The 26,086-nt window shown below is 42.8% G+C and overlaps 1 protein-coding gene across 4 annotated transcripts in view; it reads right to left on the minus strand.

Annotated features, from left to right (window-relative positions):
• Nucleotides 1-26,086, minus strand: part of Raf1 (Raf-1 proto-oncogene, serine/threonine kinase) — a 57,160-nt gene that overhangs the window by 14,913 nt on the left and 16,161 nt on the right. For 2 of the 4 annotated variants that reach the window (XM_052721963.1, XM_052721965.1), the window contains exons 2-5: nt 10,057-10,288; nt 3,121-3,233; nt 1,081-1,183; nt 639-796 (exon numbers count right to left, since the gene is read on the minus strand). In XM_052721963.1, coding sequence (XP_052577923.1) covers nt 639-796; nt 1,081-1,183; nt 3,121-3,233; nt 10,057-10,263 — 581 coding nt within the window. In that variant the 5' untranslated portion in view covers nt 10,264-10,288. Of the gene's footprint in view, nt 1-638; nt 797-1,080; nt 1,184-3,120; nt 3,234-10,056; nt 10,289-26,086 lie in introns of those variants that run through there. The other 2 variants (XM_052721967.1, XM_052721966.1) reach the window with 1 other exon arrangement.

A 26,086-nucleotide genomic window follows, 5' to 3' on the forward strand; every position in this document is an offset into this window, starting at 1 on the left:
TAAAGAGTCTCAATTTTTTTATATCCAAACTGTGAGGCCCAACCAAACATGTTGTCCCCCAGAGCGAGGGGAGGAAACAGCCAAGCTCCACTTTCTGCTTTCTCAGGACAACATGCAGCACTGGCCACTTGCAGCCCAGTTGAGGAGAGAAAAAAGCCCTTTGATTTCCATGTCCCCGTTCTTTTCCTTGACAAATCAGTGTCAGTAACTATTTGACAGACAATGGGTCCTACCTGTTTGTGGCATCAACTTGGCTAGACTAGCTGGCCAGCAAGTCCCAAGGACAGCCCTCTCTCCACCATCCCGACTCAGAGATTACAGGCACACGGTGTGGGCCCAGCTTTTATGTCAGTGCTGGTGATCAAACTCAGCCCTCATGCTTAAAGTAAACACTGCTTAAAGTAAACCAACTGAGTCATCTCCCAGCTCCCTACCTGTTTATTTCGGTTAGGTTGCCACACTAATACTAGCTAATTTTAGAACTATGGTGCTTCTAAAGTAGATAGTTTCGGATTCACAGAAATTATTTAACAAACCTAAAACTCAAACAATAAAAATATATAAAGAGCATCCTCAAAAGTGTTTCTGCACCTGACCCTGAATTTTTATAAGGAAAAAAACAAAAACAGATGCCTTACAAGAGCTGCCTGATATTACTCCAGTCCACACACATAGTAGGTACTTTGGTGCTACAGTGCTCATGAAACTTGTAGCCACAAGTCTGACATCGAAATCCATTTAGCAGGAACTTCTGACAGATGTCACAGAATGCAAGCTTCAGGAACGTTTTCCGAGCCTGTGACAAGAAATCCAATAACACAAGTGAAGAACCAACAAGGTGCTTTCTCCACTGGCCTCCCAAGAGCCTCCCACAGTGAAGAATCCTACTTCCAACACTGTCAAATTCAGAAACGGAAGGCAGAGGAACCTCTGTTAGCAGACTCTAAACTGCCCACTGGACATGAGCACAGCGGGAGAATGAAAGCAACTAATAGTGCACATGGCTAGTGCTTCTCGGGAAGGTCAGCCATGCACAGCAAAGAGCCAAAATGCCAGAGAAAGGCAGGCGCTGAAACTTACAAAGTTGTGAGTTGTGAGTGGAACATGATCCAGGAAATCCACTTGCAGTTCTTCTCCAATCAGAGAGGCGGCATCGGTGTTCCAATCTAAGCGTGCTTTCTTACTAAAAGTTAACCAAAGTATAATATGAGGTGACAATGGACAAGGCTCCGGACACAGAGCAGTTCTACTGTCTACTGCAAGCTGTCTAAGCACACCGGACAGGTAGTCTGGTCCCACCCTAAAAATAAGTGACTGGGGCCCTCAAGAGACCCTGCTCATAGAGTGATGGGCCTGTTGAAATTCAAGTCTGTTGGACTCCAAACTTTATATTCCTAGAACAAAGTTTTTTGGTTTTTTTTAACAATAAAATAAAACAATCTCATTACAAGGGTAACTATGTCTTTCAGGAGACTGTGTAATATTAAAATCCTACCAAAATACCAAGATCACATAAAGTAAGGTGCAGTGACTACAGTGCTCAAGTTTAGTGTTCAACAGCTACTTAAATCTAAACGTCCATAAACATAATGCAAACAGAGATGCCCTTTCATTAGTTACTGACTCAAAGTTGTTTGTAGAGGTTATAAAAATAAAGTCTATAGGAGACAAAACAGTCTTTAAAATTGGCTGACAACGACCTGTTTCTTGTGCCTGGAACAAGCAAGACAGGCCATCATAGCGATTTAAGGAAAAACTGTTAGTTCAGTTAATCTGTCCCATTTGTGGAGGATGAACATTCCCAGTTAAGAAGGAATGTAACACACATGACATCACTCAAACCCTCTGTCACCTGCCAGAAGCCAACAAGCCATTCTTCTGGTTACCCAGCAGGCAACAATCCATTCCTTAAGGTAGGGAGATGGTATCTGTCTAGAGTACTGCTGTGTCCTGATGAAGACCAGGAAGGAAGCCTCACTTTCTGAACAGGCAGGAGGGGCTGTCTGTCCTGAAGAGAACTGAGATCAGTTCCCAGTCACACAGCTTTGGAGAAGAGTGGACTAAGCCCCTGTCTCAGAATCTCCCTAGTCGTAAAGGAAGTCTATGGATCAGCTTGGGGACCAACACGGGGATAAAGCCAGCTAAAGGTGATGACATGTTGAAGATCAGCAAACTAACTGCTGACCAGGCAGAGGAAGAGACACATGGAAGGTAAGCTCTGTAAGCAGACTCCTGGGTGTTCTCTCCAGCGGGGGAACTCAGAACCACAAACACAACAAGCAGGAGGTTAGTAACAGAAGCACTGCTCCCCAAAGAGGGCAGAGTCAAATGTTTCCTCAGGTTTGGCTGACAAAGCATGAATGACAAGAACTTCTCTTCAGTAATGCAGTGAATGGGTATGTCTGGAGCTCACCAATTAGGGTAAACTGGCCAGCAAGCTTCAGGGACCTGCTTGTCTCTGCCTCCAGGTGCTGAGGTTATAAGGACACAACCATACCCAGGAGTTTGATGTCAGTTCTGGCAATCAGATGGCAAGGCAAGCACTATATTGACTGGGGTATTTCTTCAGGCCAAAGATAGTATTCTTTAAATATAAATATATATATAATGTCTCTGAGTGCATGTATATGCACCATGTGTGTGAAGGTGCCTTTGGAGGCCAAAGAGGGCATCAGATCCCCTGGAGCTGGAACTACAATCAGTTGTGAACCATCTGATATGAGTGCTAGAAATTGAACCTGAGCTCTCTGCCAAGAGCAGCAAACACTCTTAATAGCCACCCTTCCAGCTCAACTATAAAAAACAATGCAAACATTTTCAGGGTACCCACTCTGTATGGCAAACACCAGGAACATTCTTTGCACTTAAAATCATGCCTTCTAACAATTCTGCTTCCATCCCTGGACACACTATTAGCATCTCCTGTGCATTATAGTTTTCAAGACAATGTCCAGGCAATAATTCTCAGTAGCAAATTTTTCTGAATTGATACTTTTAAAAACAAAAATATACACATACCCTAATCCCTAGGAATCTACAAAGCATTTGTGAAACAACAAGTTATTTGAAGGTAGGAAATCCGTACTGTTCTGAAAGGTGCTGACTGACTTGCACTCTTACCCTTTGTGTTCCTGGAGAAGTCTGAACACTGCACAACACTCCGGCTGCAGGCCTCTCACCTTCAGAGCTTTCATAAGGCAGTCATGCAAGCTCATTCCATTCCGCACATTGACCTGCAAAAAATAACCTTTTAGTACCAATGCAGGCTACAGGTCCCCTTGCAAGGATGAGCCCTGAAATATACCCACCCATCTGTAAAATGGTATAGATTTATGACATACTGGATACAATGGTATCCAGCACTAAGTGCAAGCAAATGCACACAGACCATCAGCCTGGGGCACATTATGTATCTCCTATATTATTACCCCAGGACAGCAGTCTAGACAGCATGTTAACTAGAGGAAACTATTTTTATTAGAATAATACAAAGAGTAAGACTATTTTAAAAGTGGGAAAACCAATACATGTTTATTATATTGTATGATTTGGAAAGATGTATGACTTGCTATTAACAACCAAGCTGGTATTTGGGGGCCAGTGAGATGACTCAGCAGGGAAAGACACTTGTTGCCAAGCCTGACAACCAAAGTTCCATTCCTGGGGCCAATATGGTGGAAGAAGATATAGACTCCCAGAAGTTATCCATCCTTTGACCTCCACAACTGCACCATGGAACATGCATGTACACACATGCATGCACATGCACACACATGCACATACACACACAACAAAAAATAAATTTAAAAAAAGGTGGAGGGGGGGATGATACTTAGTACATCTCTAATAACCTGTACTTGCAAATGTACACGTAAGTGTGAACATGGCAGAAAGGAAATAAACGAGAGATGGCCTTTATAATAAAATCTTGCCTATTTTCAAAAAATGGAGAGCTGATTGATCTTCCTAACAAATTTCAAAGTAGTGAGGTGAGTAGGAAGCAAAAGAGCAGAGCTCCTGCTTGACTTTAGTTACAGACACCAATGTGCACCAGATAGCCTGGGCAGTATGTGCCCCATGCAGTGCCCTAATCCACACTTCATAAGCTAGGTTGCCACTTGGAGGTACAATGCAAAGTATCTGTACCCACAGCATTAAATTACTGAATAAACTCTTAGATTTAGATATTTTGTCTTCAAAGCCTAGGAAATTAATAAAAAAACAAGGTGGGAAGAGTCAGCAGAGCCAGCAAGGAGAGCAGGACGATTTGAAGTGGCTCTGAACTGCCTGCATGGCCCTTACTCTGGCTGACTGTATAACCAGGTCAGAAGCAATCTCAGCCCTTCTTGGTCATTCTTTTTCTAGCTGGTTTAAGATAGTGATGAGTCTTAAGAAGCAAGGCAGGTGTCTGACCTCAAAACAGACCACAGTATCTGGATACAAAGTGGAGACAAAGCTAGTAGGAAGGAGTGAGAGGGAACCTAAGCAATGATACCTCCTTCCTGTTAAGTTTTTCACATGACCTTATTTTGATATTGCTGGCTACTAACAGGGACTTAGCTGGTCAGTCACCAATCTTTGAAGAATAAAGATAGGTTAGTGAGAAGAACTATAGCAAACTCTGAAGGTGTAGAACAGACAATTCAGGTGTGACAGAGATCAGGGGAGAAATTCTCCTAAAGGATCAATTATGTCAGAGGAAAGCAAAAGGTTTTTCCAAGCTGTAAGAGCTCCTCCTTGGCTATGGCTGAGTGCAACTGCCTCTCCAGGTTAATGAACCTTCTTTATCACAGGAATACTAAGGGTAAGAACTGGGGAACTAGACAGAGGCAGGGGTCACCCAGTCCTTGTAAATCATGTTGCCTATTTAAAAATAAATACCAAGCCGGGCAGTGGTGGTGCACGCCTTTAATCCCAGCACTTGGGAGGCAAAGCCAGGTGGATCTCTGTGAGTTTGAGGCCAGCCTGGCCTACAGAGTGAGTTCCAGGAAAGGTGCAAAGCTACACAGAAAAACCCTGTCTCGAAAAAACAAAAAAATAAATAAAAATAAATACCGAGTTAGGCAGTGATGGAGCATGCCTTTAATCTCAACACTCGGGAAGCAGAGGCAGGAGGATCTCTATGAGTTCGAGGCCAACCTGGTCTACAGAGCAAGTTCCAGGATAGGCTCCAAAGCTACACAGAGAAACCCTGTCTCAAAAAAAACAAAAACTAAAAATAAATACCATTAACATCCTTTAAGTTCCTTATAGCTGGCATGGTGGCTTTGAGTTTAAACTCAGCATAGACTACAGTGTTAGACCTTGTCTAAAGAAAAAGTTTCTTGCACATACCAAACTAGCTCAGACAAATGTTATCTGGGATTTGTATCAAAACAAATGAAAAAGTGTGGGTGGAAACAGACAAACAGAACTGCTATGATCAGCTAAGGGTTAGCCAGGTGATAAACACAGCAGAACTGTTATTGTCTCTCTACTTTCACAGATATTTACCCTTATAGCATCTTACTAATGCCCAGCAAAACAAGGCAGACTAGAGATCTGAGCTACAAAGACATGAGGGGAAAACAGCAAAGAGTGCTAAACTTACACACTGGCAGACTCATGACCTGCATCTATGCTGTGAGCATGGCTTTCAAGGCTGTAAATTGATACGTGGTTATTTTTTCTATTAGAAGTCACAGGCTCTGAGAGCTAGATGTCTCTTTTAACTATCCTCTACGCCACTAACATTCTCACATGTAGACAGCATGGGAAGCAGCCAAGGGAGTTGTGAAATCAACTCCCTAGCCTCCTGTACCAACACATCCAAAGTGTCTGTTTCCGTAACTCTGGGATACAGCCCAGGAACCCATGTCTATGCCTGCCTGTCAGGTGGTTTAAGGGCAGCAGTTCTCAGCTCTGGTCACTCACCTGTCCAGTAACAATGAGAAGCAGTGGCAGCAGCCAGAGAGATGTGCATGGTTAAAAAACAAAATGACAAGGAAGACTACTAATTATTCTTCTAAAATCATTTCAGTCAGATACATCTGTTTCTCCTACCCCGACTGATGCACACTGTAAGTAGTTAAATGGTGTCTGAGTTGAAGAGAAATCCTAGCTTCCCAGTGTGAAGCCTCCCTAGGATAGGGAAAGCGCTGGCTGCCTGAGGGCACTGGCTGCCAAGACACCTTCCACCACTCATTTCCCAGAGAAAGGTGGTCTATCTTTTGCCAAAGAAATAGAAGAAACTAACATCTGCTATCGGCTTTTCATAAGCTGCAGGAGATGTCAAACTCCCAACCACCTGCTATGTATGCTTCAATGAAGACTGTCAAGGATTATACAGAAATACTAGTAGGTGCCACTGCACTAATGAATCAGCTACTCTAAAAAGCATGCTGCACAGGCTGGAAAAGTCAGAGAGGCTCAAATACTAGGTAACTTGTCTAGATGAGGCAACTAACAAAAGACAACGGAGGAATTTATTTTTGCATCCAACTGCTGGAAACAACCATGTCATGGAATATTAGTTTAACATGTGTTTCATTCGTTTATGCTGTAGAATACTTGTTTAATGGTGCAAAGATGTGTTGCATTCTTTTATGTTACATTTGTTTAACTCTGCAAAGCTGTGTTACTGTGCCTGTCTAAAACACCTGATTGGTCTAATAAAGAGCTGAATGGCCAATAGCAAGGCAGAGAAAGGCTAGGCGGGGCTGGCAGGCAGTGAGAATACATAGGAGAAGAAAGAATAGCTAGGAGTGAGAAAAGGAGGAGTGGAGGACCCAGGCACCAGCCACAGAGTAAGAAGGAAAGAAAGGCATATACTATAAAGAAAGGTTAAAAAGCCCAGAGGCAAACATCAAAGAAGAAAAACAGGATAATTTAAGTTAGAAAAACTGGTTAGAAACAAACCAAGCTAATAAGCCAGGCATTTTTAAGAATAAGCCTCCGAGTATTTATTTGGGAGCTGAGTAGCAGGCCCCCAAAAAGTAAAAAAAAAAAAAAACAAAAAACAACTATACAACCAATATGCTCTCTAAGTTTTATACCCCCTTCTAGCCAAACATAGTAAACAAAGTAGGAGGCAGTCTGAAAACTTCCAGAAATACCTGTTAGTCTTCAGGCTCCTATGACATTCACAGTCCCTATATGACCTCTCACTGTAAAGTTAGAAGGTAATGAGAACGAGTAGAAAGAAAAAAGAAAATCACCTAACGTAAAGACCACTACTTCAAATAAATACATAAGACTGTTGTTATTGATGGTTTGCTTTGGTTTGGTTCTGATAGTTTTGGTGCTCCTGAGAATTAAACCTCGGCTTTCATGTATGTTAGAGAATGGCTCAACTCCCAAGCTATATCCCATTGCAGGGGATGCATGAATGAACAGTATGCATGTAGCTACCATGTGGGTTCTGGAGGTTGAATTCAGGATAGCAGCCTTGCCAACAATGCCTTTATAAACTGAAACATTTTACTAGCCCCAAGTTCTTTATTTTTAGGGAAATGTTGTCCAAAAGCCACCTACCTCTTAGATGTGATGCCAAGCCAAGATATAAGTGGGCTATCCATTGGTGATGTGGTTGAGGGGGGGTAATTAAAACAAGCTGGAAAATGTACCATTTCCTACTTGAAGGCAAGATATAGAGTACCTTGTGAAAGTGGTATGTACAGTGAAGCCTTTGACTATAACAATTTTGAACTGCATTTTACTGGGATAAAGGGGTGTATAATATCTTTTCTCCACATCTCCTAACCAGTCTCAAATAGGGAAGTAGTAAAATAAAAACAGTCACGTTTAAGAAGCAACTTAAACTATTTCAATGAAGTGCCAACGGGTACATAGTAACCTGCTGTTGGCTTCTCCTTTTGTTGTTAAAAGGTTTTTATTATGTCTTGCCAGTGGCTGTGTCAGGGGCAGCAGGTGGTGACAGACAATTGAGGTTCAGGGTGTCAGCCTATCAGAAGGCATCCCCCTGGTGGGTAATTCTTGGGCAGGCAAGCCCCCCGATACCACAGACTCCAGATTGTCTTTTGTTTCTGCTATGCCTTTGCCTGCTTGCTGTTGCCATCTTTCTCTGATATCTGACATTGGTTGAATTGGGTGTAGAAAATTATCCACTGCCAATAAGGTGTGTGTTTATCTCATGTAAACATCCCATCTTCTAGGCATTTAATTCTGTGGATTGTCAGAAAGATGATTTCTCTTAAGCTGCATTGTCTATTGACATAGTTTTGATGAATAAAAATAAATACTAGGATATGTTTCATAAGCTACGGTCTATTGTTCCATGAGGCCTGTGAGTCACACTTAAGAGATGCTTTAGATCACAGCTCAAATTAATGATAAACTGGGGGCCAGAATGGCTCAAATTCTTTTAATTTTATGGCTGAGCACCACAAAGCTTCAAAAGAGCTTTAGACTAGACCAGATGCCTTGCTAATGGTTTTTAAGATAAACTATCCCAGATAAGCAAGGACACACAGCTGTACTATCTGGGTAGGCTGTAAATACAAAATCAGCCCAATTATTGCTAGCTGGCAAATGATTAAATCCTTGCGTTCATTCCTGACTTCAATTTGTGAAAATTCTGACTAGTCAAGGCTACAGAAAATAATTTGACTCTGTAGCCCCAAATGAGGACTGCAGGTGTTCTTGGATAACCAGAAGTTAGAGTGTTTAAGCAGTGGAGGGAAGGGGAACAAAGGAGCAACGAGGTAGTACAACGTGAGAGAGTAACAGAGGAGCAATACAGTGTACAACGTGAGAGAGTAACAGAGGAGCACTACAGTGTACAGCATGAGAGAGTAACAGAGGAGCAATACAGTGTACAGCGTGAGAGAGTAACAGAGGAGCACTACAGTGTACAGCATGACAGAGTAACAGAGGAGCACTACAGTGTACAGCATGAGAGAGTAACAGAGGAGCAATACAGTGTACAGCGTGAGAGACTAACAGAGGAGCACTACAGTGTACAGCATGAGAGAGTAACAGAGGAGCACTACAGTGTACAACGTGAGAGAGTAACAGAGGAGCAATACAGTGTACAGCGTGAGAGAGTAACAGAGGAGCAATACAGTGTACAGCATGAGAGAGTAACAGAGGAGCACTACAGTGTACAGCGTGAGAGAGTAACAGAGGAGCAATACAGTGTACAGCATGAGAGAGTAACAGAGGAGCACTACAGTGTACAGCATGAGAGAGTAACAGAGGAGCAATACAGTGTACAGCATGAGAGAGTAACAGAGGAGCAATACAGTGTACAGCGTGAGAGAGTAACAGAGGAGCAATACAGTGTACAGCATGAGAGAGTAACAGAGGAGCAATACAGTGTACAGCATGAGAGAGTAACAGAGGAGCACTACAGTGTACAATGTGAGAGAGTAACAGAGGAGCAATACAGTGTACAGCGTGAGAGAGTAACAGAGGAGCAATACAGTGTACAGCATGAGAGAGTAACAGAGGAGCACTACAGTGTACAGCGTGAGAGAGTAACAGAGGAGCAATACAGTGTACAGCATGAGAGAGTAACAGAGGAGCACTACAGTGTACAGCATGAGAGAGTAACAGAGGAGCAATACAGTGTACAACGTGAGAGAGAAAAGCATGATGAGAACAACATGAAGAGAATAAAGAAAAGAAACCATCACAGGAGTGCTTGAGTTTTTCCCATCCCCAAAACCCCTCAGACAGAAAAGTCTTAGCCTCAACACCACCATGGATCCCTTGCAAGACCTGTGTGCAGCTTTGGGACTGGTTCTCCAAGGCTGTAGGAAGAAACCAAGAAAACTCTGGCTGGCCTCCTGACCTCAGAGCCTCAAAAGAAAGAAAAGAATCAGAAATATCCCCTTTTCCTCTCCCTAAAATAAGGATGCAGAAAACAAGCCTTTGTGAGCAATGTTAGGTCAGAGTAGGGAGTGTAAGCAGAACAGTGATTTAATAAAATAAATCTGCACTTGGGAGAAAAATTAAAAAATAGAGACCCCAAGTGACAGGGAGAGTCCCATCTATAAACTGGACAGCACAGCCCAGTCTCCACAGACAGAAGCTACATTTTCTAGGGTCACATACCACGGTCCTCTGCTTATTCGGCAAGAAAACGCGGATGGTGTTGCTTGTCTTAGAAGAATCCGTGAGTTTGCCATCATCTGAGGCCCGGCGCTGATAGCCAAACTGCTGAACAATTGTGGGGGAGATGCAGCTGGAGCCATCAAACACCGCATCTTTGAGTCCAAAACCATTGCTGATCGTCTTCCAAGCTCCCTGTATGTGCTCCATTGATGCAGTTTAACAATACTTAAGCCTGAAAGACAAAGAATTGTAATTCTAGAAGAAAAGCACTTAATCTAGGAACACAACATAAATAAAAATTGTAAAAAGGTGGTGTATGAATTTTCATAATCTGTGAGCAAGTTAATTAGGAAATAAAAAAATGTACACAGTGGTATATTTCCATAAAATGAGATAAAAGGAACCAACTATCAAAGCCAATCTAGAACATAAGCCAGGAACTCTGGCTTCTAGTCCCCACTTTTTCATCTGTATTTTTCTCCTTTGATTACAGTATATGAACCTCTGTCTATGAGCAATACATTTTAGACTTTGAGAATTACACACTGGGGTGGAAGGGTCCTGCCTCCAAGAGAGGAGCAGCAAACTTAATTCCCAGGATGCACTACAGATACCATATATATTTATTTTTATACATAAACTATCTCATTTAATTTGTGTTAAGATTTTCAGGTTTTAAATCTTTTCTTCCTTCTACTTAATCTTTTACTCAAAATCTGCTTAAATCTTTTTCTTTAAACCAGAGAAATCATCCTAGCTGTCCCCAAAAAACTCCTAGGAAATGGGTAAGATGACCAGATTCCATACCTATTTACAAAGTTCATGAATTTTCCAATATAACATTCAGGGTTCAGTTTGGGTGCAGAACCAAAGCTGAAAACCAGTCATTTAACCCAAATAATCTGATGGTTTTTAAACTAGGTAACATGCCTCAGGCATAGGACTAAGAATGCCCAGACACTGGCTTATAGTCAGCAAGTACGCAGAGTAAATGGTTCTCCTCTAGAAAACTATGAGGTTGACAGAGAATCTCCCTTCAAACCTTAAGTCAGAAACTTGTTCTATCAACAGCGAGTACTTACCAGGAGCCTCTATTGTGAGGCAGTGTACAAAGCATGCATGAACGCATACATACATACATGCATGCATACATACATACACACACACACACACACACACACACACACACACACACACACACACATATACATACACCCATTCCTGTCACCCACCTTAATCCTCACAGATGCTTTGTGGAAATATTCCCTAAACTCGTTAACCAGGCTTGTAAGGCTGTTTTCAGAACACGCCAGTAATCCCAGCACTTGGGAAGCAGAGGCAGGCGGAACTAACTCTGTGTGAGGCCAGTCTGGTCTACATACCCCATTCCTGGACATCCAGGGCTACATAGTGAAACCTTGCCTTAAAAAACAAAACAAACAAAAAAAACCTCACCAGAACATGCCTGTACTCATACCTCAGAACTTCTTTTTTTTTTTTTTTGGTTTTTCGAGACAGAGTTTCTCTGTGTAGCTTTGTGCCTTTCCTGGATCTCGCTCTGTAGACCAGGCTGGCCTCGAACTCACAAAGATCCACCTGCCTCTGCCTCCCGAGTGCTGGGATTAAAGGCGTGTGCCACCACCGCCCGGCTAGAACTTCTTATTCCCTTCACCAGGAGAGTTAAAAACCCCAGAAACAGGGGTTGGGGATTTAGCTCAGTGGTAGAGCGCTTGCCTAGCAAGCGCAAGGCCCTGGGTTCAGTCCTCAGCTCTAGGGAGAAAAAAAAAAACAGAAACAGGCAAGATGGCCCTTTCACTACTTATCTCCACCAAAACAGCCTTCTAAAGAATCTTTACCTGACACTCCAGCCAAAATTGCCTACTTCCCTTCTCCCAGCAAACAAACCTGATTAATTCTCAGTGTGATGCTTATTATTACAGAGATTGTTTATAAATGTCTGCTCTGTGAGCGGAGCTCACTGGTATACTCTTATTACTTGGAGCAGTACCTGCACCACCAAGGCACCGGACCCAAAGCTTTGGGTAATTCTCACAGTTTTCAGGCATCCCATTGCTGTGCTGTCTGAAACTGTCATTCTTTTCACAATAACTATTAGTTAACATAGAACCTTATTATATGACCTTATTTATCATTGTGATTTGATTTTAGAGTGGAAGGAGTTTACTCATCAATCACGGTAACTACAATTCCAATGATCATTTTGAATCAACCAAAGTTAGCTGTCAACTGAAACTAAAAACTACTCAAGGCCAGGCATGGTAGTGCATGCCTTTAATCCCAGCACAGGGAGGCAGAGGCTGGAGGATCTCTTTAAGTAGGCCAGCCTGGGCTACATAGGACAGCCAGCACTCTATAGAGACCCAGTCTCAAAATAACCAAAAAGAAAATAAAAACTAATTAAACAGCAGTGATTCTAAGTCCATAACGTATTAAGTATTAAAATTTATTAAGAAAATTGCTCTAAGATACAACATAAAATTGTAATCACACAGATTCCATTAAAAAACAACAGAAGATAAATATTGGGTGGAAGAGTTGGCTCAAAAGTTAAGATCAAGTATTGCTCTCGCAGAGGACCCCAGTTCAACTCCCATGCTGTGAATGAAGTACATTAGTCGGCTGCCATTGGAGGTACGGATTACTAGGTCAAGAAAATTATATACAGCTCTTCCCTTTTTCTGCCATTGCTGGAGTTGAATTCTTTTGCAACTTCTGACCAGGCCTTCTCACACTCCAAAGAACATTATGTCTTCTCTTTTTTCCAAAGAGCAGAGACGGAAGCCTAGCATTAGATATGTACCCGCCCCAATGAGGAGAGTTCAGGTTGTATAAGGACACCACAGAAGTCAGCAAATGGCAAAGTAGCCCAGGTTTTCAGGAAGAAATATACCCATCTACTCTGAACAGATGTAGCGCAAAAGGCTAATGGCACCACTGCCATGTAGGCAATCAATCACCCCAGCAAAGGGGCTATCACGGGCTAAAGCCGAACAAAAGCTGCAAAAGAAAAAAGCCTGGAACAGAAAGACAAAGCCTAGAAAGGAGAGGACAGGTGAGATGTAGGTACAGAGTATCTCATGTACAATTCTCACCAAAAACTGGGTATAAAGTTAAAAATATTGTCTTTTTTACATTTTAAAACATAGGGAATTTGAGGGTGCCTGTGCTCCATGAGATCAACTAAAATGAATGAATGAATGAGTGAACAAATGAATGAATGCCAGAAAAAGAAAAAAGAAATATAGGCCATACTAGATCAGGTAGTAGTACAGGCAGGCACCTGTATATGCTCAGGACTCCAGAGACAAAACAGGAAGATGTAGAGAGTTCAAAGCCAGCCTGAGCTACATAGCAAGACCCTGTCTCAAAACAAAAAGGCCCAGGCCATAGGAGGAGGCACATAGAGCCCTGATTCTAGACTGGCATGGACTACAAAAACAGGTCAGACCCTAATTCATCAGGCCCAAGACTTGGGCCTAGACTCTTGGGGATGGTATACTAGCAGGTCTCTAAACTGGACAAATCCAGACACTGGGCCATCGAGGCCATTCTGAAAGGGACATTAGCCCAATGCCTGACTGCAAAAACCAGCAGCCTCCTCCCCAGCTCAGCAAGCAGACTCAGAACATGCTGAACTTCTTCATCCTATCACAAAGTTCAGTAAAGCTAAACTCACAAAGATCCACCTGCCTCTGCCTCCCGAGTGCTGGGATTAAAGGCTACCACCAGCAGCAGCTAAGAGAGAGCTTTTTCTAACATTCATTAACTTAAGCTTTACTGTCCACAGTTCCTTTCTGAAGGACCTCATTATTCACATAAATCAAGAGAGAAAATGACTTGAGACACACACAGGAAACAACAGGACATCGAATACAGGAAAGAAGCAAAGGAAATCCCCAGTAGGCCTGGAGAGGGGAATTCCTGGATGACACATGTGTGCTACATAGGAACTCCTAACAACCTGAGTCTAGAAACATCAAACTACCACTAGAAACGTTTACCTACACAAGGTTTTTTCTTTTCTTCTAAGGAAAAAAAGAAAGAGCAAATAACCCACATTTTAAGTTTCCCTGCACCTATGGCCCTGCTGACGCAAACACAGCTCTCCTCAAAAGTAATGAGAGAGAATTTATTCTGAGCCAAAAATGAGTGGCAGCAGTCCAAAACAACATACCTCATCATGGAGGTGGCTTCAGGGGAAAGCACTTACCTAGTACACTGGAAGGGGACATGGCAGGGGGATACAAGGAGACGGGGAGCTCTGCTACAGGCTCCAAATGCCATCCAAGCTACACGTAGTTTGGGGAGGGGTGGAGCCTAGTGGTCTCTTCAGAGGGCAGTTCAGAGGTTTTGCCTGATACCGAAACTGTTTGGCCAAATACATATGTAAGCAATGAATGGCTATTAAGAGGACCAAAGGTAGCCCAAGAGAATTCACTCAGGATCTGCAACATTCTAACTCTCCACAATTAAAGAAATTCTAATTCAACCTTCAAGAATCTTCCACACACAGTTGGGCAGTGGTGGCACACGCCTTTAATCCCAGCACTCGGGAGGCAGAGCCAGGCAGATCTCTGTGAGTTCGAGGCCAGCCTGGTCTATAGAGTGAGATCCAGGACAGGCACCAAAACTACACAGATAAACCCTATCTAGAAAAAAAAAAAAAGAAAAAGAATCATCCACACAGGTATGTTTTTGTTTTGCTTTTGTTTTCTGGAAACTTCAGGCTACAGCCCCTTAACCTTACTATCATCCTTATGGAGCAAGCAGTAAAGCCTGCACTGGGTTCTGAGAGCTTCCTGGTGACTGAACATGAGTGACGTAATCCAACAGGGCAGAACTTCACAAAACACAGACACATATCACTTCTGGCTTACAAGATGACTTTGGGGGATATGGGGCATGGCACTGACTACAACCCAGTGACCCCAACAGGAGCATGAGGGGGAGAAAGCCTCAACTGGCTAGAAGATGTTTGTTTGATTTCCTTAGTATTTACTAATCTCTTCCCAGCTCAAAGCCATGGAGAGACCAGATAGCTAACTAAAGTAACACTGCTATCTGTCTTTTACAGAAACAGTGCAGAAAGTCTAGAATTATGTGCAGCTCTCCCAGCAGTTCTGTTCAGTTTCCACATTCTTACAAGTGCTTATAACATTGTTGTTCCTTGATTTTACATAAAAGAAATAGAGTGAATCGGGGCCAGTGAAGTGGCTCAGTGGGTAAAATCACTTGTCATGTAAGTCTAAATTCAATATCCAGAACTCACAGTGCAAGGTGACATCTGACTCATAAGTTGTCGTCTGACCTCCACATTTGAACCATAGCAAACACGTATGCACACTTATACATCATAAACACACAATAATCATAAATAAATAAAAATGTAAAAGATAGTGAGGGCCAGTGAGATGGCTCAGTGGGTAAAGACACTTGTCACCAAGCCTACCCTGAGTTTGATCTGCTGGACTTACATGGCAGAAGGTAAGAACCAGCACCAAGTTGTCCTCTGGTCTCCACATGTGCCCTATGACATACACACACACACATACACACACATACACACACACACACACACACACACACACACACACACGTTGTAGAGTATTAAGATGTGTTACATTTCTTTCTGCTGTGGAACATTTGTTAATGATGCAAAGATGTGTTGCATTCTTTTATGTTGCATTTGTTTAACTCTGTGAAGCTGTGTTACTGTGCCTGTCTAAAACACCTGATGGTCTAATAAAGAGCTGAACAGCCAATAAAGAACTCTCCAGGCAGGAGAAAGGATAGGTGGGGCTGGCATGCAGAGAGAGGGGAGCAAGAGAGATTAAAGAGCAAGAAAAGAAGGGACCAGCCACCCAGCTACACAGCAAGCCACCGAGTAAAAAGTAATGAAAGGTATACAGAAATAGAGAAAGGTAAAAAAGCCAGAGGCAAAACATCAAAGAAGAGAAACAGGATAATTTAAGTTAGAAAAGATGACTAGAAACAAGCCACACTAAGGCTGGATGGGCATTTATGAGTAAGAAAAGGTCTCCGTGTGTGTTTATTTGGGAGCTGGGTGGCAGGCCCCGAAGAGTAAGGAGTAATGAAACAACCCCCACACCCCCACACCCCCACCCCCCCACAAATTCGAATGTAAAAAGGTAGCACTGTTGTTGGGTGCAGTCTTGTATACTTGTAGTGCAGCAGCTCTCTGCTGTGTTAGGTGAGGAAGGTAAAAGCTAAAGCTAATGGAACACTATGCTAGCAGAAATAGTGTCCTTGACATAAAATGACCTTGTCCTTCACTGTGCTTGGTGCCTAGGGAGGCTAGAAGAGGGCACTGGAGCCCCTGGAACTGGAGTTACAGACAACTGAATTTTGAGCTGCCATGTGGAGACTAAGAACTACATCCCAGTCCTCTGCAAGATCAGTTAGTGCTTTTAACTTCTTAACCTCTGGGCCAAAACTCCAGCCCCACCCCCAGGCTTTTAAACAAACCTAACCATCCTGAAACTCTAGCAACCTGATCTAAAGCCTGTCTGTTCATTTCCACTCTCCTGCACCTCCAGTTGTCGCTCTCTAAACAAAGCGCCTAGCAGTGCCTGACCTCTGTCCTCTCTCCTGCTTCAAAGCAGACACCAAGGGTCATTTCAAGAGTTGCAAAGCTTCTCCCTCCACCCCTCTTTTTCAGACAGGGCACTTCACTGTATGGCCTCAAACTGGAGCTTCTCTGGCCTCCACCTCCCAGGTGCAGGGATCACACAAGTGGGCCACCACACCTGACTGTTAACAGAGAAACGGCCATGCTCACTTAACAGCCATTTTCCTCATCCTCGAGCCCCAACCTTCACAAAGCAGAGCAAGGCTCCAAGCTGGAACTTGATCTGAAATTGAGACACTGGGCATTAGGTTCATAAAACTGAAAACAGACAAACCCATGAATATGCTGGGCCATGCATATCAAAAGCAACACGCAGGTCTGCTGTTAAAGAGGCAATACTCTCCACACTAATCAATCCCTATTACACTCATGTATTATGGTTTCTATTGGTGTGATAAAACATCATGACCAAAAACAACCTGGGGAGGAAAGAGTTTATTTCATCTTACAGCTTGTAGTCCATTATCCAGAAAGCCAGGGCAGGAACTTGAGGCAGGAACCTGGCGGCGGGAACAAAAAGCAAGACCATAAAGGAGTGCTGCTTACTGGCTTGCTCCTCCTGGCTTGCTTTGTTACACACCCAGGACCACCTACCCAGGGGTGGCACCACCCACAGTGGACTGGGTCCTCCCACAATCAATCACTAAGAAAGTGATCCACAGGCCAACCTGATGGAGACATTTTAATCAAGTATGGCCCTCTTCTGAGGTTACTCTAGCTTGTGTCAAGGTGACAAACACAAAAACAAGCAATGAATAAATGAATGAATGAATCAAACAACCAGAACACAATCTGAGGTCAATTCCTTGTAGAAAATGACAAACTGATCCTAAAATTCACATAGAAACGCAAATGACCTAGAGAGGCCAAAACATTAATTTAAAAGTGAAACATTACTAAAGTTACTAGTTCTTAAATCTGAAGTTCCTGGGAGAACTATACATCTCCAATACCTGCATGGCTTTGTTATGACAGTAAGGATGGGTAGCACTGTATCAAAACCTACTCCCAGAATGGAGTCTCAAGAAATCTGGAGACTTCAATTAAAAAAAAAAAAAAAATCAATATACCACATAAAACCTAATAAAATTTTCTTTTACCTTCCAAAAGCCTGTCCAGAGCAATTTTTAAATCAACTAAAATTATGGGAATTCCAAGAGATTTTTAAAAAATTTTTTATTATTTTTATTTTATGTATGGAGGGTAAGGTATATGCAAATGAGTACAGGTGTCTGTGGAGGCCAGAGGCATTAGATCCCCTGGAGTTATAGGTGTTTGTGAGGCTGGGACTGAACTCAAGTCCTCTGCAAGAACAACAAACCCAAGTAGCTTGAATAACCTTAGAACATTAGAATGTACATAGTAGCATTATTCCAAATAGCCAAACAGGGAAATAACCCAAATGCCCATTAAGTGACAAACAGAGAAGAGACATTATCTAAGCAAGGACTGCTTGTACTTGATTATAAAAAGTAATGATGGGTTGGAGGGTAGGATCAGAATATATACACATTGATACTGTCAAAGATTAAATAAAAAGAGTCAGGCAGTGGTGGTGCATGTCTTTAGTCCCAGCACTTGACTTGGGAGGCACAGGCAGGTTGATCTCTCTGAGTATGAGGTCAGCCTGGTCTACAAAGTGAGTTCCAGGACAGCAAGGACTGTCACACACAGAAGCCCAGTATCAAAACAAACAAACAAACAGAAAACAAAAACAAAAGATAAAAATTATTTTTTAAAAAGAAACAAAATTGTTTTAAAAATTAAATGCTAGTAGAGGAGCCCCTTATCATGTGGGTGCATACCCCAAGACCCACAGTGGATGCCGGGAACCATGGCTAGTATTAATGAGCTCTTGTCAAGTCACCCACAGCCAGCTCATCAGGAGCACAACTAGCATGGACCTCTTCTTACTCCTTCACAACTTCAAATAGCAGTCTCCTTCAACTTGCACACTCCTTTTTCTTTTCTTAGGCCCCTTATAGCTACTCTTCAGTATATCCTCTTGCAAGTGAAACATTCTTAAGTAAAATATGGGTAATGTGAGTGCCAGCCTGTAATACCACACAGCGGGGCTGATAACAAGGCAGCTCCATGACTGGAGGGGAGCATATGGAGCATAGATAGGCTGGACAAGGAGATGACTCATGTCCCGGGCAGGACAGGAAATGATGGTTTGAGGTTTCACCATGCTACTCTAAATGGCACACAATTTAAACTCAAGACTTGTTAACCTGACTGCCTAGCGAACAGCTGAAGAGCACACCTAACACAGGTAACTGATGCTGAGAGAAGCAAAACTGTGGACAAGAGAGCCAGTCCCTTTCTGTTGTGAAACCAGAACACCCGAGACGTAATTTGTAAAGAAGCTTATTGTAGCTTGTGGTCTGGAGGCTGGAAAGTCCAGCAGTATGTCAGCAGTGTCTGCTCACTTTGCTTCAGCTCATGGCCAGAGGCAGAGGGGAAGCAATATATGCCAAAGAGACAAAGCATAGGACCTTCACACTTTCAAAGTCACTTTTGAGCCTGACGGCAGTGGCACAGGCCTTTAATCCCAGCACTTGGGAGGCAGAACCAAACGGATCTCTGAGTTTGAGGCCAGCCTGGGTTACAGAGAGAGATCCAGGACAGGCACCAAAACTACACAGAGAAACCCTGTCTCGGAAAACAAAACAAAACAAAAGTCACTGTTGAGGGGAGGGAGGGAGGGCTCAACCCTCTGGCTGCTCTTCTAGAGGACCTAGGTTTGGTTCCCAGGACCCAAATGGCACCTAATGACCATCTGTAACTCCAGTTCTAGGGGATCTGATGCCTTCTTCCAGCTCCCATGAACACCAGGCATGTACATGGAACACAAACATACAAGGAAGCAGCACACACACATAAATAAAAAAATAACAAAATAATTCTTAAAAGTCACTCTCATGGTAATTAATCCAGACCAGCAGGAGAATACTCTAAAAATGGCATTAACTCTTCTTAGCAATCTAATCACCTCTTAAAGGCTCCACCTCCCAATACTAACACAAAAGCAATTACATTTCAGCATGAGTTTTGGCTCGGTCAAACACATCCAGAGCGCAGTGAGGGAGAGAGCACTGCACATGTGAAAACACAGGGGAACTTTAGACACTCTGCTAAGCCAAAATCCAAATACTGGTTCTATTCATACAAAAGTTCCCAAATAGGCAAATTCATAGAATGATAATGTGCCCACAGTCCCTGCTTCTCAGGAAGCTAAGGACAGGACAACCTGGAAGCTACAAGTGTGAAGCCAGCTAGACAGCAAGAAAGATGAGGGGGAGAAAGGGAACTGTTAAGGGGGGACAGAGCTGGCAGTGGTGGTACACACCTTAATGTCAGTGCTCAGGAGGCAGAGGCAGGTTGATCTCTGAGTTCGAGGCCAGCATGGTCTACAAGGTGAGTTCCAGGACAGCCAGGGCTATAGAGAGAAACCCTGTCTTGGAAAACTGAAAGAGAAAAGAGAAAAAAGAAGAGAGAACAGAAAAGAGAGACAGATACAAGCAGTTGTGAAGCTTAACAGAAGAAATAGGGCCAGGTGGTGGTGGTGCACGCCTTTAATCCCAGCACTCGGGAGGCAGAGCCAGGTGGATCTCTGTGAGTTCAAGGCCAGCCTGGTCTACAGAGCAAGATCTGGACAGGCACCAAAACTACACAGAGAAACCTTGTCTTGAAAAAAACAAAAATAAAATAAAATAAAAACTAAAGAAAATAAGGTGAAGAGTAACTGAGCACAGCACCTAACACCAATCTCTGGTGGAAACACTCACCCATACACGCATCCCACGCATACACACACCACCCAACTGAAGTCATTAGGAACCTCTACTATGCTAAAAAATTCCAAAGTCTGATTTACCTCAATTGCTTGGCTCACCTCTTCATATTACAAATAAAACCAAGCACCTGAGTTCAATCTCCAGCACTGCCCACCATCTGTCAAAAATCAGTTGTTAACAAGAAATCTCAAAATCAAGCATCAGACAACTTCACCCACTGACTGTGACACAAACCCATCATTTTGTAGCTATACACATGCCCAAGCTGTCCTCAACATAGCTTGAAATCACAGTACCCAGCTGAGGAACTGTGTTCTAAACATCTGTAGAGATAAAAAACTGTGCAGACACAAGAATCTCAGATATGGGGAAAAATAATTTGGCCTCAAGAACATATAATAGTTAATGGCCTAAATATTTGATGGTTGTGTCCCCAAACACACATGTGCATGAGTGTGTGTGTGTGTGTGTGTGTGTGTGTGTGTGTGTGTGTGTGTGAGAGAGAGAGAGAGAGAGAGAGAGAGAGAGAGAGAGAGAGAGAGAGAGAGAGAGAGAGAGAGTCACTATGCAGCCCTGGCTGGTGCAGAACTCACTATGCATGTATCAGGCTGACTTTAAACTCAGAGATGCTCCTGTTTTGCCTCTGAATGTTAAAATTAAAGAAGTGTATCCACACCTCCAACTTTGTTTTTCTGCACTGCAGGGATTGAACCAGGGCCTTGTACTTTTGGCAAATGCTCTGTCAGTGAGCTATATCCTTAGGTTCAAAATGCTTTCTTAAGAATAAACATAGTCAGGTGGTGGTGGCCTTTAATCTCAGCACTTGAGAGGCAGAGGCAGCCTGGTCTACAGAGCTATATCCAGGACATTCAGAACTACATAAAGAAACCCTGTCTCAAAAACAGTAAATGAGGAATAAACATAGAGGAGCTGGAGGGATGGCTCTGCGTTTAAATGCACGTAGTTCTCTTGCAGAGAATGCCAACCAGTTCAGTTCCCAGCACCCATGTCATCATGATTACCTGTAACTTCAGTTCCTGAAGGATTTGATGCCTCTGGCTTCTGTGGACACCAGCACTCAGTTATACAGACACAGACACAGACACACACACGCACACGCACACGCACACGCACACACACAAATAAGCCAGGCCGTGGTGGCTCATGGCTTTAATCCAAGCACTCAGGAGGCAGAGGTAGACAAATCTCTGTGAGTTTGAGGCCAGCCTGGTCTACAGAGCAAATTCCAGGACAGCCAGGGCTACACAGAGAGAAACCTTATATTGAAAAGACTAAATAAATAAATAGATAAATAAGTAAATAAGTACTTACAAATGAGAGAAAGCAAATTTATTTCTGAGTGGAATTCCTAGTAAGTTCTGAGAAGGGCTTTCCAAAGGAAACCAGTATAATGAATTCTGGCATCTAAAACCCGAGAGAATACCTGGTTTTGATAAATACCAGTTGTGATCCATCAGCTTGACTGGGTGGAGAAGCACCCGAAGAACACACCTCTAGGTATGTCTGAGTGTCTTACAGAGGACTAACTGACCACAGGAAGAAGGCCCCCTGTTGAGCATAGGCCACACTGTTCCCATATGGATAGAATAAAGGAGAAAAAAAGACAGTGCCCCACTCTCCTCTTTCTCCTTCCTAGCCACCATGATGTGAGCTGCTCTGTTCAAACAGGCCTTCCCTGTTAGGATGGTTTGCAATGAACCGAAAGAAACAATTCCTCCTGGAGGTTGTTTACATCAGAGATTTTTGTCACAATGACACTAAAGCTAACAACATAGAAACCAGGCTTTAACATTTGAGGCTTGCAGTTGGGCGGTGTGGTGCACTCGGGAGGCAGAGGCAGGCAGATCTCCATGAGTTCCAGGCCAACCTGGTCTACAGAGTGTGTTCCAGGACAGGCTCCAAAACTACACAGAGAAACCCTGTCTTTAAAAAAAGCATGTGAGACTTGCTTTCATAAATTTATTTTGCTTATTACTATTGGGGTGGGGGCTATGCCACAGTAGAAGTCATAGGACAGCTTTCAGGAATAGGTTATCTCCTTCTATCTACCATGGGATCCAAGATCAAACTCATGTTGTGAGTTCGGGATGACAGGCAGTTCTTCCCTCTAACCATCTCATCAGCCAGATGATAACATCCATTCAGAACTCAGACATTCACTTCCATCTTCTAGGCCCAGCGTCCCAGCTCTAAAATGCATTTCAGTGAATTTCTGCACTTAGAGGCATTTCTATAGCAGAGTAAATAGGGATGGGGGTGTAGCTCAGTGGTAGACCATGTGCTTACCATGCTCTCAGCTCAATTCACAGCATCAAAAAATGAATAAGGAACTGGAGAGATAGTTCAGAGGTTAAGAATACTTACTCCTCTTGGAGAGGACCTGGGTTCAGTTCCCAGCACCCACATGGCAACTCAAAACCACCTGTAACTCCAGTTCCAAGGAATATGATGACTTCTGACTCCCATAGGCACTTATATGCACGTGCTGCAAAAACTCACACATACATACACATAATAAGTAAATCTTTTGTAAAAATAAGTAAATGAAGCTGGGCATGGTGGTATACTTAATCCCAGTACTTGGGAAATGGTAAGAGGAAAAGAATCAAGAGTTCATCCTCTCTCACAAAGTTAGTTTGAGGATAGCATGGTCTGCATGAGATGAGAATTTATCTCAACTTTATTAAAAAAAAAAGGAATGAGAATAAATAATATCAAATTGATAAAGTATAATTTAGAAAGCAAACTTTTAAAGGTCCTGGGAGGATCTGGTTGGTTTTCTTTTGAGTTTACCACATGATGCTGGAAAATATAAGAAAACAAGTCCATGTCCAAGGTGCAAGATTAACAAAGAGAAGCATATGTACACAATGCACTTTAAACACATTCAAGAAAACCAAAGGCAGGTGGTGGCGCACGCCTTTAATCACAGCACTGGGGAAGCAGAGGCAGGCGGATCTTTGTGAGTTCAAGGCCAGCCTGGTCTACAGAGTGAGTTCCAGGACAGCCAGGGCTACACAGAGAAACCCTGCTCCACAAAAAACTAAAAGAAAAAAAGTGGGGGCTGGGAGGGGGGGGGAGTACTTAAGAAAACCAAATCTGGGGTGATTACAATTACTAAAATGTAACTCCCAGTATTTACAGAATCTTTTTAAGTAGTTTGAATCCTGACATCTTAAGTCACATGGCTCACATTAGAGGCAGAAAGAAGGCATTCAAGTGGAGTAAGCCTATTCTACACCATCCATAGAGGAAAGCCTCCCTGGAGCACAAGCAACCTATCTTGTGGGTGCTTCTGTATAGCTCCTCTCTCAGAAGTCAAAGCAGATTCCTTTGGACTGCAGTAAAAATAACCAACGCTAATGACCTCATTAATCTCAGAGGCTTTTCAGGAATTAAATACTCAAGAACCAAAAGTTTAAAAAGTTCTGCTGAAAAGAGTCCAAGGCAGGCATAGAAGTTCATACCTTTAATCCCAGTACTCCAAAGGCTGAGGCAGGAGGATCTCTGTAAGTTGGAGGCCAGCCTGGTCTACACAGAGTTCCAGACCAGCCAGGACAACATAGTAATACCCTGTCAAAAAGGAAGGGGGCAGGAGGCCACAGGTTTCAAAAGCAACTGAAAGAGCTTGAAGTCAACTTTGTTTTGTACTATTTCTTGGCTCTGCTAAAGCAAAGCAGTCAAATCTTATTAACTGTCCTTCTCAACTAAGGACACATCTACAAGAACTAAACAGTATGAATACAGAAGGCCATTTTTAAACTTCCTCCCAAAAGTGCCTCAGCAAATCAGTAACTACATTCATTCTAAGAAACCTAACTCTTAGCACTAGTAGTGGTGTGTGCCAGCACTCCAACGGAAGGAGACTCAGAAGTTCAAAATCATACTCATCTAGATATGGAGTTCTAAGTAAACCTGGACACATGAGATTATGTCTTGAGTTTTTCCCAATTCTTAAAATTTTCTTCAACTATTATTTCATTTAAAAATATGAAACTGAAAGGGGATGTGTTCTACATAGTAAGTTCTATGCCAGCCTGAGCACACTATGAGCTTACATCTTAAAAACCAAAATGGGTGGAGGGTGGAGAGATGGCTCAGAAGTTAAGAAAAAGTACTTACTACTCTTCCAAAGTACCCAAGTTCAGTTCTTCCAAAGTACCCAAGTTCAGTTCGTACCACCCACATCTGGCCACTTACAAGTACCTATAGCTCTCAGGGATCCTATACTTTCTCTTCTGACCACACATATGTATTATAAATTACAAAGGCACATGTACTCATATAAATAAAAATATAAACAAAAAACAAGGGCTGGTGAGATGGCTCAGCTGGTAAAAGGTGGCTGCCACCAAACCTGACCATCTAAAATCATCCCCAGCACCCACAGTAGGGCTGACTCCTAGAAGCTGTCCTCTGACCTCCATATACATACTAGGGCATTCATGCATGCACACACAAAATAAATAAAATCTAATTTAAGGAATAAAGCAAACTAGAAAAAAAAAAAAAAGGTAGCTCAAAGGTACAACACTTTCCTACCAAGCCAGTACCTTGAGTTCAATCCCTAGTATAAGGAAGACAGAGAAGAAAAAGAGGAAAGGATGAAAGACAGGAGAGTTTCAAGTTTAAGGCCTGTCTGGACAACAGAGTATGTTGGCCTGGGGAACTTCTAAATAATTTTATTTTATACTTTATTTTATGTGTATGAGTGTTTTGCCTACATATCCGTACATCTACCACCTGTGTGCAGTACCTGCAAAGGCCAGAAGGCGGCATCAGATCTGGAATTAAAGACAGTGCGAGCCATCAGGTAAGTGTTGGGAACCAAACCCAGATCCTCTGCAAGAGAAGTGAGCCAACTAACTACTGAGCCAACTCTCCAGTCCCTGACCTGGGAAATGTAAGGTGATGTTTAAAAAAAAAGAGGGCTGGAAATACAGCTCAGTGATAAAATGCTTACATCACCTGCACAAGGCCTTAGGTCAAATCTCTAGTATTAAAAATAACAATAGTTAAAAAAAAAAATAGAAGCCGGGCAGTGGTGGCGCACGCCTTTAATCCCAGCACTCGCGAGGCAGAGCCAGGCGGATCTCTGTGAGTTCGAGGCCAGCCTGGGCTACCAAGTGAGTTCCAGGAAAGGCGCAAAGCTACACAGAGAAACCCTGTCTCGAAAAACCAAAAAAAAAAAAAAAAAAAAAAAAAAAATAGAATGAACCAGACTTGGTGATACAAGCTTATACTCCCAATACTGGGAAGACTGCAGTGGGTGAACTATGCACCACCATGCCGGCTTATGCAATGCTGGGAACAGAACCCAGGGCTTTGTGCAGAATAGTCAAGCACTCCCCAGGTGTGATGGCACATACGTCCCAGCACTGGGGAGGAAGAGGCAGGAGGATCTCTCTGAGTTTGAGGCCAGCCTGGTCTACAAAGCAAGTTCCAGGGCATCAGAGCTATTACATAGAGGAATCTTGTCTTCAAAAAGCAAGAAACAAAAATAAATAAATAAATAAAAAGGTCAAGCATTCTACCAACT

The sequence above is a fragment of the Peromyscus californicus genome, unplaced genomic scaffold (genome assembly GCF_007827085.1).
Source record: "Peromyscus californicus insignis strain IS unplaced genomic scaffold, ASM782708v3 Scaffold_6__1_contigs__length_162567912, whole genome shotgun sequence".
NCBI classification, from domain to species: domain Eukaryota; kingdom Metazoa; phylum Chordata; class Mammalia; order Rodentia; family Cricetidae; genus Peromyscus; species Peromyscus californicus.